Source organism: Lepisosteus oculatus, chromosome 26 (assembly GCF_040954835.1).
Source record: "Lepisosteus oculatus isolate fLepOcu1 chromosome 26, fLepOcu1.hap2, whole genome shotgun sequence".
NCBI lineage: Eukaryota > Metazoa > Chordata > Actinopteri > Semionotiformes > Lepisosteidae > Lepisosteus > Lepisosteus oculatus.
The window spans coordinates 4,913,707-4,929,932 of NC_090721.1; the positions used below are offsets into that span (position 1 = coordinate 4,913,707).

General features: G+C 38.0%; 1 protein-coding gene across 2 annotated transcripts in view; it reads right to left on the bottom strand.

Moving 5' to 3' along the window:
• The window catches only part of LOC102697263 (clathrin heavy chain 1), a 34,494-nt gene that overhangs the window by 5,687 nt on the left and 12,581 nt on the right, over positions 1-16,226 (bottom strand). For both annotated transcript variants that reach the window (XM_015367445.2, XM_006640858.3), the window contains exons 3-28: positions 14,957-15,225; positions 14,511-14,672; positions 14,176-14,289; positions 13,639-13,812; positions 10,403-10,600; positions 9,821-10,021; positions 9,358-9,510; positions 8,867-8,989; positions 8,473-8,610; positions 8,099-8,263; positions 7,822-8,002; positions 6,731-6,894; positions 4,774-4,899; positions 4,407-4,549; positions 3,617-3,851; positions 3,223-3,345; positions 2,893-3,038; positions 2,625-2,808; positions 2,340-2,532; positions 2,099-2,256; positions 1,543-1,707; positions 1,342-1,449; positions 1,056-1,223; positions 698-847; positions 369-500; positions 60-170 (exon numbers count right to left, since the gene is read on the bottom strand). In XM_015367445.2, the coding sequence (XP_015222931.2) occupies positions 60-170; positions 369-500; positions 698-847; positions 1,056-1,223; positions 1,342-1,449; positions 1,543-1,707; positions 2,099-2,256; positions 2,340-2,532; positions 2,625-2,808; positions 2,893-3,038; positions 3,223-3,345; positions 3,617-3,851; positions 4,407-4,549; positions 4,774-4,899; positions 6,731-6,894; positions 7,822-8,002; positions 8,099-8,263; positions 8,473-8,610; positions 8,867-8,989; positions 9,358-9,510; positions 9,821-10,021; positions 10,403-10,600; positions 13,639-13,812; positions 14,176-14,289; positions 14,511-14,672; positions 14,957-15,225 (4,184 nt within the window). The remainder of the gene's footprint in view (positions 1-59; positions 171-368; positions 501-697; positions 848-1,055; positions 1,224-1,341; positions 1,450-1,542; positions 1,708-2,098; positions 2,257-2,339; positions 2,533-2,624; positions 2,809-2,892; positions 3,039-3,222; positions 3,346-3,616; positions 3,852-4,406; positions 4,550-4,773; positions 4,900-6,730; positions 6,895-7,821; positions 8,003-8,098; positions 8,264-8,472; positions 8,611-8,866; positions 8,990-9,357; positions 9,511-9,820; positions 10,022-10,402; positions 10,601-13,638; positions 13,813-14,175; positions 14,290-14,510; positions 14,673-14,956; positions 15,226-16,226) is intronic.

Sequence of the window (16,226 nt, forward strand, 5' to 3'; positions counted from 1 at the left end):
GAACTGCTTGCCAAAATCTCTTATATTCTTGTTTAAGTGATGAGGTAAGTCCATCTTACCTGATAATCTTCCTCTGTGATGAAGAGATTGTTAAGTGCTTCATTAACTGCTTTGTTGTTGTGGTTCTGTACAGATCGCAGGTATGGTTTAACCAGCGGAAGCTGTTTAACCTGTTTGGGAGAGGGCAGTGAAAAAAAAAATCAATAAACTAAAAACCACTGATGACATTAACAGTGAAATAAATTTAAGACAAAAACTTGGTACGGTGCACATCTTTTGAGTATATCCGCACATGTTCAAAGAAGGATCAGAATGTTAGGGTAGCTTCTCTTTGCCCTAAGAGTGGTAAAAGTATGAAGAAAGGTTACCTTGGTGAAAAAGTTGACAGCACGAGTGTGATCGAGGCGGGGAGACAGCACCATAAGCAGATCATTCAGTAACAATGGTTTGAACTCCAAGTAAAACTGGATTGCTTTGTAATACAGCTCAACATTGGCCACCTACAAATTAAATGAAGAAAAAAAAATCAATCCATACATATCATTCCTTATTCTGTTAAAATCTAGGTAACACAAATCTACAATATCCACCCAAGATGTTCTGAATCATAACCTGTGTCTCAAACTGTTGATTGTATCAAATTATATTTAAAATACAACAACGCATAAAGTATAAAATCACACAAATTCAATGATACCTTGGTAATGATGTCTTTAAATTGTCCCTCTTTCCAAGCATCTGTTGGATGGTTCATCATGGTGATGATAGCATTGTCATACTCTTCGTATTTGTCATACAGGAATACCAATTCAGCCCAAAGATGAGCCTGCTCTGCAGCCCTCAGAACCTGAAAAGAATAAAATGTAGAACTTTGGGAAAAGAGCTCTTCTTAGAGCTCACTACTATTTATATACAATTGCCATCTCGTGAGCAAAAACCTGTATATAGATGTAGAACATAGATAGAGAGACAATGGTCTATCAGCATATTTACGCACTTCAAGCAAGACTGATGATCCTATACTAATGCACAGACTTTATGCAATAAGACCTTACCTTTGGAATATTGACCCTGGACCAGAAGAGTTCCAGGTGTTCCCTCATCTTCTGTGGCTTAAATTTGGAGTAGAGGATTGCGAGTTCTGTAAACATTCCCATATGAGCTCGCTCCAAACCAAGGGCTGCTTCCAGCATGGTGATGAGCTCCTCAAAGTAGCCACGGTCCTAGAATGGTGAGAAAAAAACAGTGATATCACTGCACTGGGGCTCTTCAATGTGCAAACTACACATGAATAACATCTGCCCCAGTTGATAACAAACGAGGAGACAGTTTCAGGCCTACCTGGTAGTAGTTGATCAGCTCTTCCAGTTCATCAGCATGAACAACAATGTGAAGGCCACACATCTGGGCCAGACGGAACTCCTTACCATCAACACAAGCAAAGCAAACCTAAAAAAGAAATTTGACAATTTACTACAGAGACTCCAGCTAAAGCTTGTATAATACTGTAGTTACAACAACATTTGCTAATAATAATCCTACCTCCTTCCATGTGCGAGTGCTATTAGCCTTGCGGGCCCCATCAACAGCAGCCTGGTACTCTCCTAGATGAACCAGGGTTGAAGCCAGGCGTCCAAAGTTGGAAACATTGTTATACAGCAGTTTGGCTGCATCATACATTTTTTCGTCATAGCACCGGTCCCCAACCTATATAAACAAAATTAAAGTTTTATTACACAAAACTAAGCCAAAAAAAAGTTAAGTGATACAGGAGACAGAGCCTTAAATCGAATTATGGGTACAAATTTATCAGTAATAAAACTAAAGATCTTCTGTATTCCTGTTATCATTCCTGATAAATTTAATTCACTCGAAACTATATTATAAAAGATTAGTACTTTGGTTACTTTATAGACTAAAATTTGCAGATTGGGCCCATCTTTGTGATTTTACCAAGGTCACAGAGCAGTCTGCTTACCACCATTAAAAAAAATGCCAGATGTTTTTTTAAAAGATTAACATCAACGCCCGCTAACGATATTAACAAGAATGTTAAGGGTACTTGAAGATTTTTAAGACAGCAAATGAAATGGCTTACTTGCTGGATGTGAGCATTATTGGGCCCGTTTATGAACTCCTCCAGCTCTGCCAAACGATTGGTTTTTGCCAATGCGAAGATTAGCTCAGTCTCCACGTAGGACTCCCTGGCTTTCTTGCGAGCCATCTGTAAGAACTTCACAAGGTCCTCCCAGTTTCCTGCAAACACATTTTTACAATCGTAACAGGTTCACTCCACCGGACACTAGTAAAGAGGCACAATTATTGTAGTTGTTTCTTACCACTCTGATCAGCTGCCTGCACAACCTCCATGTATGCTGAGGGATCATCTGCTTTAATGTAGGAGTCGATCGCTTCCTTAACCAAACCCTTCTGCAGCTGGGCTTTAGCAAGCTGGCTCCACACAGCCGGCTCATTGCAGCGTTCGGCGAACTCATAGGCACGATCTAGGTTCCCAATATGCTCAATTAGCACCTACAACACAGAAAGAATATAATGAGACGATAAAAATTAAAAGCAACAACAGCACCACCGCACAAGTGTCAGCAAGCAATTCGCTGGATTACTTGAACTGCAGAAGTGTTAACGTCAAACTTCCGGAAGATGGCAAAGGCTTCTTCGAAGAGCTCATTGCTAATAGCAATGTTAGCAATGTCAGGGGCATCATAATTGTCCAGCCGATTGATATACTCCATCACACGAGTTCGGTCTGCTTTGATGGCTGTGAGGATGAGGAGGTTCTGCAGATTTCTGAAACCAAGCAGTATTTTCATTACTGGGTGCTCTCATTTATCAACAAAAAAAAAACAAAATATTCATAAGAAAGTACTTTACCTGTGCTCACTGAATACAGAGTTGTCCAAAACGATTTTCTCCAGCAGCTCAATGAGCTCATTAGGAAGATCTGCAGTCATGAAGGCCTTGACTGTAACCGAGACCTCCTCCGGGTCTTGTGTCTCAGACAGTGCAGTCTGCACAACCTGTAAAAAATGAAAAAAAGACAAAAGCTGCATAGTACCATACAGTGAACAATTTTCCAATCAAAGTGTAGGTTTCCTATCAATATGTACTCCCGAAGCAAACAGATTTTACGATTACAGAATTAATTTAATTTCAAATTCCTTCAAGGAAACCTAGCATTGTTTTCCAAAAGTGCAGTCTTACCTGATCAATAAGAGGCCTCCTGTATGGGTTGCTCTCTAATAGCACACTGGCCCACAGCTCAGGATCCTTGCGGCGAACAAGGTAGCGGGACAGACTCTTGAAGAGGGAGTTCTCATTGCAAACCTGCATGTAAAACAGATATTTACAGCTACTTTTCTGTAGGAAAGTACTTTTTTTTTTTAAACGCTGGTTAAAAAAAATATACAGGCATATCCCAAACTGTTTAGCAAAAAGAAGTGCACTACCTAAAATATTTTAATACAAACCGAGTAATCTAGATCATGCAACATCCATTTAAATATTGGTACTAAGATCTGGTTTAGGTAACTGGATGTGAAAATAGTTCCCAGGAATCTAATAAAACAACCTTGGACCAAGCTTCAAGATTACTCACATGGATGAGTTCCTGGTCGCACTGTCCTCGCTCATAAGCCACACAAGCCAGGTGAGGATCTCTCTTCTCACAATATTTGCCTACCACACGGCTGTCATAGTAAGGGTTCTCGCGAAGAAAGCGCTCTGGGTTATTGTTACTGTCAATGTAGATTTTGGCCAAAGCGTTATGGGTTGCAGGTTCTTCACAGCCTTCATGAATGCGGGCTTCCAACCAGGGCAGGAGCAGCTTTAGTCTGCAAACAAATGTCAAATAAACATGAGATAGAATTGCTTTTGAAGGCTCCCATGAGGCTCAACAAGTAAACGTGCACACTCTGAGCTCAATGGGTTCCATGATCCTGATGCTGCTGGTTTGACTCTCGGCCATATTATTTACTGACTGTGACTAGGGTTCCCTAAGTGGCAGCACAGAATTAGCTGAGGCCTGCAAGGGCAGGACTGGATCAGTCAGCCAGGCTTCAGCTTGCAATTTCTGGCAGAACAGCAAGTCCTGCAACTCGCCAGGCTTGCAGTGATTTCGGTGAGGAAAGTGACACTCCTGAAATCGGCGGGTCCCCCTCCTGTCAGACACAGCGATGATTTGTCCATGTCACATGACAAGTGACATAACATGTGGGGGTGTTACAATAGCTTGTCGATGTGCCTCATCCTCTCCCAAATAAGGTACAGGTGTTGCTGCCCGACAGACAACTAGTAGACAACTGCCAGTTCCACAGTGAGAACGAAAAACTTTTGGAATTCTAAATAATTCAAGTGGGTTCCTTACAATAAGACTAGAAATAAGTTACCTGTTTCGTTTTTCAACTTCAGCCACCAGCTCATCAGTTGAGAACTGACCCCTCACAACCAGAATAAGATTTTTAATGACATCCTCCGAGCAATCCACATCCAAAAGCCCACCAATAACCACAGGCAGACGGCTGGGGTTCACCTAGAGAATTAAAATAGGCCAAATATAATTTGTATTAATACTATGTGCAACTACATTAGGGTACATATGATTACCGTCAATAATGGAAATGAATTGTTTTGGAAGACAATATAATCAAATATCGATCAACTACTATAATGAGGCATAGCAATGCCTCATTTAAAACACCAAATAGGATTTTAAGAACCAGCCTGATACATATTAAGACAATCTGATATCCTTACCTTTTGCACATAGATCTCAATGTATTTTTGCAGGTTGTTTCTGTACAGATAGAGAACCAAATCATGGACGAAGTCAAAGCGGTCACACACAATGATCAGTGGAAGTTGGTCAGTTAGCTTGGCCTCCTGTTGTAGAAAAGGACCAGGAGTGGAAAATGTTTTAGATCGATGTCAACAATAAGATTAAAAAATGAGAAACAGTCAAACCTGCATTATGGAAACACTTGTATAGACTATCCAGAGCAGGCAATACTATTCCACGTATTTTTAATGTCATTAGGATACTGTGGTCCTTATTAACAGATTTGACTGTACTCCATTGAGTATTGATCTAACAATACTTAATGTGAAATAATACACCAAAAATGAAACTAGCTGGTTATACTCTAACTGAAGACCCCTGTAGTAGTGATTCAAGATGACAAGCTATCGCAAAAGAAAAAAATGTTTCTTAACTACAACAAATGGAAGGTGTCACATTTCAGGGTTTAAGGATGGTTAAATACTGCAGACGTGTGTTTACTAAAGACTGAATAAAACAAAAAAAAATACTGAAAGGCTAACAGTGCAGCCTGTACACAGTCCAGCAGATAAACCTGCTTCACTGCTACAAACACTGTACACCAACACTGGACCACAATTTTTACATACCCTAAAATAAGACTTCTGGCACTGTGTAACTGCCATCAGTATTCAGCCAACAGGATTAATACTCTGGGATTGTGTGCCTCTTATAGCTATAATTTACAGGGTCAATTACAATTAACTTATTTCTGAGACCTTTGATGTTTCACTTGAAATAGTATTTATATTTAAAGTATTAGAAAATAAAAACAAAAAAGGTCTTACTACAGATAAAACTTCGAAAGCTATATGAATTTTGTTAACATAAATGCAACAGTATTGTGATTTAGGATTGACAGCAAGCCAGTTGGGAGCCTTAAATTTCAGAATTTCCCTTATTTGAGAAACTTCAATGTGCAATTCAAAGGACTCAGACTGATCAACAAAATCTTTGTCTCAACACAAAAGGAAACTCTAAAAGCTCAAACTGATCAGCATTAAAAAAAAAACTTTACAACTGGCAAAACTAGCTTTATAAACACGTGTTGAATAAAATGAATTCTGAAAATTAAGACTGGTTAGGATGCTGCAAACATCTGAGTTCTAAGGATGTGTTTCACACTAGCCTAAAATATGGGTATAACAACTTTTGTTTTCCTCTATTTCAAGTATTGACAAAACTCACAAGGCAGTCAAAACTTGCTTTCTAATTCTCAAAGTTAAATAAAAGTTAAGGGAAGATGCTTGAAATTTTCAAAAGCACTTGTACAAATCCCAGGTTTAATCCTGTATCTACAGAGGGATGGAAAAGGGAGGAAGTCCTATACTTGGGAGAATTACCTGGTACATGTCCTGCCCATTCCAAAGACACAGGGAAAAGCACAAAAGATAATAACTTCCATCAGGAAATAGTTTATGTACACTTCTTGTGAACAAGTGAAACATCTCAAGATCTACAGGGGACTTGCTTAGGGATAGCATTAGCAAATTCAAATCAAAAGGAAGATTTAGGCACGTATCGTAGATTGGTCGTGAAATATGTTTTTCAAATTTGTATTTTTAAAAACAAATTGTGCTCATTTTTTTAAAAACAATAATGCACATGCAATCCCTAAAAATGTTTGATAATGATGGTAAATTGTTACTGACAGCAAGTTACAACTAGCCAGTCAAAGTATCTCATAAACTTTCTACAAGACTTGATATAAAAAAAACTCAAGTTAACGCAGAATTTCACTAAACCCAGCAGAACAATCGGCACAAAGAATTTCAATCACAGAAGATAAAAGTAGAAAATGGTCCGAATTTCAAATCCACAGGTCCATATGCAATGTTTTCAGTAAAATTTCACTGTTCATAAGTAATTTTCAAATGTGTTGTCCGTCATAGTTACCTTCAAGAAGTTCTTAACACGCTCAGGATCATAGCAATTACTTTCCCTGCAGATTCTCTCCACCTCTTTGATTTGTCCAGTCTTACAAGCTGCCTGAATGTATTTAAAATGAACTTCTGGGTCCTGACTGAAGTTCACAATAGAGCCCAGGAAGTAAAATAGACCTGGAAAATCAAAGCCCTGATATTACAGTAACTGCACAAACAGGACAAACAAAACACTACATTTACCTTTATCTACTTTTACACATGATATCTTCAAAATCCTATTCCTGGTGATTGATTTTCAAATCAATTGCTCAAATAAGGCAGTTAAGATTTTTTTTAGCAAAATGTTGAAATCAAAGAAATCAAAAAGTTCATATTAATTACAAATTAAATTTGGGATTCATTATAACTAAAAGCTCAGATAGAGCAAAACTCAAAGCATTGACCTACATATTTTACCCAGGCTTCTCTGAAAGTTTCAGAAAACACAAATTGATGTTTCATCTCCTTTGAAAGTGACTTAAAGCTAGCACCCCACTTATGTATGACACCAATTAAGAAATGGTTTTACAGCTCAAAGCTGCAATATCAAACATATGTCTTGTTTGGTGTAATTAACAGTTTCACATCACAAAAACACTTGTGAAAGCATCCATGTGACACAACAGTTTAAATTATATATTCGAAATGATTGAGATGACAAAAGTACCTTATATAGACTTCTTGGTAAAAATTCAAGATATTTTCAGCTACTGAGTAGTTTTTGCTTTTATAGAAAATAGGTAATAAGCTTAGATTTAACAGTGCTTTTAGGTATTCTGCTGTACCTTACTGACTACCTTGTACAAAGACTTGCAACCCATTTAGCCAGGTTTAATAAAATCTAGGTAACAGTACGTAACAATGAAAGCTATAATTCTTCTTGGTTATGCAACATTTCATGGTCAAGTCCATTCATATTATAGAGTTCATTTTAATTTGCAAGACTGTAAAACAAAACCTGGCAAAAAGCAGGCCTGCTTCAAAAAGATAAAAACACTTGCTAGAAAGCAGATGGCAAACTGATGAGATGAAAGTCGGGAAAATAGAATATCTTACTCATACCTTCAAAACTCTTGAAGGACTCAAAGAGCTCAATCAGTGACTGAGTGGAGAGCTGCTCATGGTATTTAGATGCTACCTGAACACAGATTTGCAGGTTCTGCCGAATATTAGCAGACAGCATTGCCCTCAGGCACTCCAGGGAGTCCTCAACAGAAAGTGATCCAAAGAAATTCACCAACCACTGGTGGGGGAAGAGAAAATATAAAATTTTAAGTTAACCTAGTGGAGGATGTTTCAATTTCACATCTTCTAATTAAGGTAGAATGCTTTTCATTACCTCAGGATTGAGAAGATGAGTGTGAACTACAGCTCGTTTGATATCATACAGGTCTGTGTAGTGTTCCAGGGCTCGCTGTAACAGGCCAGCTTTCTCGCACAGCTGGGCAATGTGGGCCCGATCATAGTGAGTGAACATCTGGTTACCTAGAATAGCATCCGCCACCTAACAAAGTAAACATAATAGACAATTAAGTCATAATTCTGACATTTTAAAATGTAAAGGCAAAACATTTGTATTTAAAAACATTAATGAATGCTTAAACTGTAAATGAATTAGATGAATGAAGAGTAGTTTAGATGTCTTTCATGGAAGGTTTGCATTTAATCTTAAAAAGCAGAGGATTAGTAGTAAATGTTTCCATTTCCTCTTACCTGTGGTGCGTGCATGAGGTTCATTTCCAGCAGTCGGGTCTGGAGTGGGCCCTCAGATGGCCGATTGTTCTTCAGGGCATCAAGCAGGAAGGAAGTGCATTGCTGGATAAGGTTGTATTCCATGAACACGTCCACAATCTATTGGTGAAAGATTCATTGATTGCTTTAGGGGAAAGTTTCACAACAGCATAAAAGACTAAAAACGAAATCTAAAAAATTTAATCTTATGTGACATGTTATAAGGTGAAATGCAAGACCACATAATTAGAACAAATGATAAAGTTTTCTGCAACTCACAATATGATGGTTTGTAAAAAAGAATACAACTTTTACTTATTTGCCCCTCATGTTTCCACAGAGGGATATGACCCCATCTTAAAAACATGGCGCACACCTGTGTGATGTCAGCCAAAGGTTCCTCATCCTGGACCAACATCTGAGAGAACTGCAGTCCTTGTTCTGGGCTGATCCTCATTACATTCCTCAGCAGGAAAATCCAATCAGGAGTATATCCGACCTGTGCAAGACACAAAAAAGGGTACCTGAATCACAAAAAACTGAAGGCACTTTTCTTTAAAGACTTTAATGAATTAACATAGTATAGTAAATTTTCACTATACTACCAAAAATGCTGGGTATTTGGGAATAGATAACTTTATACCCAATAAACCAAAGCTGAATTTAGATGTATACAGAGTAAATTCTAATACACACATACTTATGGTATTTATGGGAGCTATCAAATACAAACCACTGTGAAGTTCAACAAAAACCTTAAACTGATGTCAATGAAACAACCTGCCATAAACAAAACTACACTGTAAAAATGCGTTTATATAACCTTAACATTAACCTTAACACAGTAATCTCTATTAAGAAACAAACCTTCTTAGCATACAGAACAATCTTCTGGAACTGCCCAGTCTCCGCAAAGCACTGGATGACCTTATTAGGAACATTTGCCCTCAGGTAGACACTGAGGGCGAGAGTCGGGTCCACTGACTTCACAAGATCCCCCAGCTCCTCTGAGCACTCCAGCTGCATTCAATGGAAAAAGGCACTTAATTCCAACACTATAATGTGGAAGTTAAAAAACTTTTTTTTAATCAAACAAGCTTCTGTGCTATAAACCCACTGGGTTATTTCCTAAAGTGTGTCTAGGCTGCCTGTCAATTGTAATGCCACTGGTCTTCTGTGTGACTGGCGAGCACTGAGAATTAACTCACACAAGATCCCTTATTTAAAGGCTTATTTTTCTAAACAGTGATTTTTAATTTATATAGCACAGTATTACTCACAAACTTTAATTTTTCTGAGATTACCAATAGAGCGGCTGTATTTTGCTCACCTTGTCCTCCTTCAGCCATTTTTCCAGCAGTTGTTTGCGGCCCTGTTGCAGGACAGGTCGACACAGCTCCAGAGACTCAAACTTGTTAAGCTGCCCCTGGTCTAACAGGATCCCAAAATACTGGAGCAGAGGAGAAGTCTGTCCAGGCTGGGCAGGAACGCTTTGGAATCGGCGAATAGTGTCTGGAGTACGCAAAATTCCCTGAAAGACATAAAAAGTGACTATATTTGAAAATGTTTCTCTATACCAAAAGTGTAAAGCTTGTTTTAATCACAATTATTCTAGATTCCCACAATAAAATACAGTTTCAAATAAATTTAACAGATGAACATATACCATGCTTCAAATAACTTAACATTTATATCACCTATTCCAAAAAGGATAGATTCACAAACAGTAGGCTAACCTTATCATACTAGTCTATCCAATAAAGACCAAAAGAGGGTCACAAAAACAAAGCTGTTAAGAAAAGCAGGTAAACTGATCGACTATGACAAAGACTACAGAGACGCTGGGAAATATCTTAAAACTATAATCTATTTCCCTGTCACAACAAAAACATGCAGACGGATCCTTTCATACCTTTGGTGCATTTGCTGCTACTTTTGCAGCCTCTGAGTAGTTGCCTCCAGCAAAGAGGTTGTTGAACTTGCGGGCAAAAAGCTCTTCTGCCCCGGCCAGGTTATTGCGAACAGCCATGCGAAGAGCAAGGTCAGGGTTCTGCAGGACGTTGGTGATGTATGGGATGATGTTCTCCTCCTCAACACACACGGACAACACCTGCAATCCCAAATTAAGAGTCCTACATGAAGCAGCTACTGAATCACTGTAGCAATACCATTTCTGCACTCTCTTCTTAAACAGAAAGCACCTCTGGAACGATTTCTATTCAGAGAAAATTAAAACACACTTGTATGCATGTAAACAAATAAAAACACTGGCAAGCTCAAGGCCCCAGTTTAGTATCATTAGAAAGACTGCATGTATTGAAATTGAGCACTGATGACTATATGTTACAAGCCACTTTTTAAACACTACATGGAAATGAAAACTCTAATTGAGACTGGTGAAATGAACCACATTTCACATTGGGTCCGGCAGCTCTACGTCTCTCACGTTTGAGCCCCTTTTCAAATTTTCTATATGTTTTGTGTCATTTGATACAGATGCAATGTTAATTATACTTCACTTTTAGTAATAAAAAAAATATTGGATGATAATTGCTATTTTAGGATCAGTTTTCTTTGTTTGTAACAGAGACATCACTTAAAATGAAGTTAATACAAAATTCTCACGTGTTTATTGCTGTAATTACTTCTAATGAATAAGACTTTGTAAGCAACATTGCAAATGTAACAGAACTTTTCTGTTATATAAAATACACAATATGAACAGATTTATTGCAATATCAAGTTTGAATGAGATTAAGTGATCATTTCTGAATGACTGAGTCTCATTTCTCATTTTCTGTCTTTCACTGGCAATCATGTCAGCGACCATATATTTACAATACATGGCCTCTTTCGAAGCTTTTGCGCCGTTATGACACCGTCCTTGTGGAAACCTTTTCACTACCCCCTGCAGAGGCTGAAAAATGACACTGCATGGCCCTGAGTTTCTCAGAAATTCACATGAGCAACTCTTGTCTGACTTTGGTTACTTTGACAACACTGTTCAACTAGAACTTTTACAGTATTGGCCCCCTCTCAGGAAATAGTTTAGTGTCCTGCAGTGTTGGAGGAAAACCACCATGAAACCGCTGCAGCTACAACAGCATTCCCAGATGGTTCTCCCTAACTGGCCAAAACACAAACAGCAATGCCATTCAAGGATAAATCAACACAAGCAAACCTAAATTTCAGACTTTAGCTACTCAAAGAGAAATGCATACATTTTAGATTTAATGTCATAACAAAAATTTACATTGTAGCTTTGGTAATGTTTTAAGTATAGAAAGATTAAAATTCAATACAACTGCAGAAAATTGATATTTATTATACTGCATAAAAACCACCTTAAACAAAATAGTTAACTGGCAATGCAATAACCCTGGAAATCATTACTACAGTAGGGGACAGGAGTAATGCCTGAGAGAAAAACACTCAACATTAAGAGTCAAGAAATAAGAAGCTGGTAGGACTGAAGATGAAAAGACAGAAAAGAATATAGAAAGTGTTTTGCAAAGGATTTATATTCCACAACAAAAAAGGAAGGAGCATTAAAGGGGGAAATGCTACAATAACCAGATTAAATAAAAATGAAGCAGAGACACTCAAAATAGCCAACAGAAATTTAGTCTTTAATACTATAAAGTGTAATTTACAGAAAGCATTCTATGAGCTTTTGTAATAGGAAGCTTCAAGAAAAGAGCACCTATTCTTCAGAATACATGTTAATACCTCATAAGAAGACTGAACACAAATGAGTAAAACTGAGTATTATCTGTTCAGCATAAAAAGAACAGACAAAAGGGATAGGCGACTTGAATTTACGCCTAAAGGAGATGAGCAAAACTTTATTTTGTTTTCCTGGCAAAGCAGGTTGTAAACTGGAGCTCGCATCGGTGAAATATGACAGGAATCAAACATCTTACGAGGCGCAGATTGAAAGGAGTAAAGATGTCACACCAGCTGACTCAAAGCGAAGGCCCAGGACTAAGCAGATTAGGATGCCTGCCACTGTCTCCCGCTACGAGTCACGTGCTGTTTTCAACTGCAGGCAGCTCTGCCGCAGATATTTTCAGGGATTCCATTATCCCAAGGTCGTTTCAACCCACCACGTGCCAAGCACTAACACATCAACGAGAATCATGCAATTCCATCAAGCTTTTCTGCAGGGACAAGTGAAGATTCTGTGCGTCTCCAGCTTTAAGCTGCACTTCCTTTAAAGTCTGTATTTATGTCGTACAGTTAAATTCTCAGTAGATTTCTGGCTAGCTGTGCAAGGCGGACATGGAGTTTTAAGTGTGGAGCTATAACCAAGTATGAGCTGCAGAATGTAATTGCAAGCAAAAATGAAACAAGAATAATTTTAGCAGCGTAGCAGTCAGTTAAGTACACAATGTTAAAATGACAGTTGAATCTATTCTGCCGTATAACATAATTCGATTTGAAGAAGCTAGGGTTTAAAATTCAAACAAGTGGTGAATCACAAGAAACCAACCCACTGTCGCAAGTCCACATCATGCTGTGGACTGATTTTGCAATTCAGCCCCTGTTCACTCTCTGAGCACCCTGCCCTTGTCAGGATCAGCTTTCCATGTGCTAAATATTTAATGGTCACCTGGCTTTGTTAGAAAATTATTAATCAGCTGGCAGGATCTGGTATCCCTATATAATGAAATCCAATAAACCTGTCTTTTAATTCTACCTATAGACCTTTTTTCTATTTCAGGCCATTTATCACAATTCTACATGTAATATTTATTAGGTTTTGTGGAACTACACTTTTTATATCCTCTCATGCCTGCACAAAGTAGTTAACCTTTTAAAACAGTCTTTAGGTCACTCAGTCTAGTAACAAACACAGTCAACCTGTAGGAATTGTTGTAGGAGTGTAAAATTACTGAAAATGGTATCGAACATAAACCAGACAGACTGAACATTCTGCAGACAATTAAACTAAACTGATTGCTTTTATAAACTTCAACAGGGGTGTCTTGTCAGAGATAAGCCATTACCACAAATCATAATCTCAACAGAATACCAACGACACCAAACTTTGTTGACTCTGCATGTCAACAAAAGGCTCTTCTTTACCAATACACCACACATCTAACAATGCCACTATTACACATTTGGAGCTTAAAGAAAAACTACCTGTCCTTTCCTGTTGACACCAATGATGCCAGATGTTGCTTCATGTGGGGCTGTAACAAAGATGGTCTCTCCGCTGATCCTGTTCATATAAATGCAGGTGCCGGTTTCCAAGTCATAAAGGTGGATATATCCATATTTGGTAATGAGAAATACAACATCTTGTTTGGCACTTATCTAGATGGAGAAAGAGCAATAGAACAAGTTTAACAAAAGATGGTTTTCAAATTTCAGTTCGAGACTGGGCTTAAATAAACATCTTTAACAAGTCTAAATGCAACCTCCTCACTAAAACAGAATACATCCACCACTTCATCGTTAAATTTTACACTAGGTCACTTTGACAAGCTTAAAAAGGGATTAAGCCCATTTCTATTTTTTCCCCGCTATTAGAGATAACTGTAAAATAGCAATAAAAAGGACAATAAAAACTGTTTGTTGCATCTGTTCAAATCGTTTTCTACAGCAGAGTGTTACACCTGGCTTGGGTACAGCAGAAAGCTCCCCTTGTCCACCTATAGCAAGATTAGCAATTTGTACCTGCATTGCAACAGGAAAGTCATTCTGTGCCTCTGGAGGGAAGAACACATCCACTGCTTTCTTTGGAAATGGCTGATTCCCCGTAGGTGGTGTTCCCACTTCAATGATGTGCAACTACAAGGAAAGAGGAAATTCAGAATTCCTGCTACAATTCTACCTCATTCAGCAGTCCTGGATGTTTTTCATATATAAGGAAGGGCTCATGCTTCAAAGATCATACTTCATGCATATTTTTTTACACGTCTTCTTTAACATGAAGATGAAGACAGAAGTCTAAACTTATGAAAACCTAGTTTTCCATACTTTAAGACTTCCTGAATGCTCTCAAATCTTACCTTTCCTCCCGCTTGACCTCGCACAGCAAAGCAAAACAGGGTGGATTCTTCAGCGTTTCCTTCCATTTTAAACTGAGCAAAGCCAGCTGCATGTCCCTCAATGGGCTGGGAAACCTTCCTATCCACGGAGTAAAGCTGCATCGCTCCCACAACACGGTTTTGCTATAATTGATAAACAGTCCATATGAATGACTGATACGATCCAGTCAACCTTCATTACACGTCCAAAGAGTTATGGACTATGTTTACTACAACCAAAAAAACAAATAAGAAAGACACACAGAACTGACACATAATATGAGACACTGGAACCTTTAAAAAACACAGCCAATTTCACTTGCACAACGTAATGTTTCAGTTATAAAATGCTTACTGAAATAAAATTTAAAACTCAAGTTTTACTTTGACCATGAATGTTTCACACAGCCTTATTAGAACTTGGGTACCTGTGCAGAAATGCCAATGAGCAGGAGCCACTTCTGCTTGGCATCAGTGCGGTAGTTGATTATCTGGCAGCCTGCAAGACTCGAGTGCCGATCGAAGACTTTAACTGGCTGGGAGTCTCCCTCCATGCTCCAGTGATAGACGGCATTGTCTGTCACTAGTGCAACCGTGTTCAGAGAGATCCACTTCCAAAAGGTGACATCATCTGTCATGGTGTGGGCCTTCATCTTGCTCTTCATCTCAATGTTAAAAATCTGAAGGGTCTTTGCAGCTGAAAGTCATGTAATAACAACTGTTAAAAGTAATAGCACACAACAGGACTAACTGAATAAAAAAGGACAAACACATACAAACAATAGATCTGACTAAAGAAGATACCAAATTCTTACTTGAATACCAAGAGTCAAGCTAGAAATACTGGGAGCCATGGTTGGGTATGCATCAGGCAAGGCACCATGACTCCAGATTGCACAGCACTTTATAGTTTACCTTTATCAACAAAAAGCACAGCAAATGTTTATAGACAACTATTACATTCTAAAGATCTGCATTCAGTGAAACGATGCTTATGAGGCACATCCAAATAAAATGTATAGAATACATATGACAATCTATTGAAAAGTTTGCAATTAATGTTATGTTCTCAACTGGTGACTATCAGCATACAGACTCACCTGAAGCTTACAACTCCCTGCCTGTTAATTGAACAATTACTCATTCTTGTGAAACTTTTATCAGGAATTCAAGACATCTGAGTTTCTGAACAATTATGTATGCTAAGACACACCTTGGAAAAAAAAACTTTACCTGCTGAAACTACAAGATCTAAAGGAATTCAATTCCAAATATTCTTCACATTTTCTGTCATATACATCAACACATTACAAGATTAAATGCATTTCAATAGTTAATCAGATCTCACCATATAATTTTCTGTGACTTGGTTTAATAAATTTAATGATTGCATGTGTGCATGTGATTATGTTTTCCCTCAAATATTCATATAATTTATTTCTACAAACTTTAAGGTCTATATCATTAAGAAAACGTAATCAGACTCCAGTCTGAATGCAGATTGAATGAATAAACAACACAAAACACTTTCACAGAGATGGAAATAGCTGTAAATCCTGGGGTAATATAAAATTAAGGGGAGTTAATTGAAGGAATTAAGATGAATAAATATTCCAGAAAGGCATACATTAATTAATTTAACAGGGGCTTTCATCCAAAGCAAAATACATTTGTATCTACATATATATTGGGGTACTT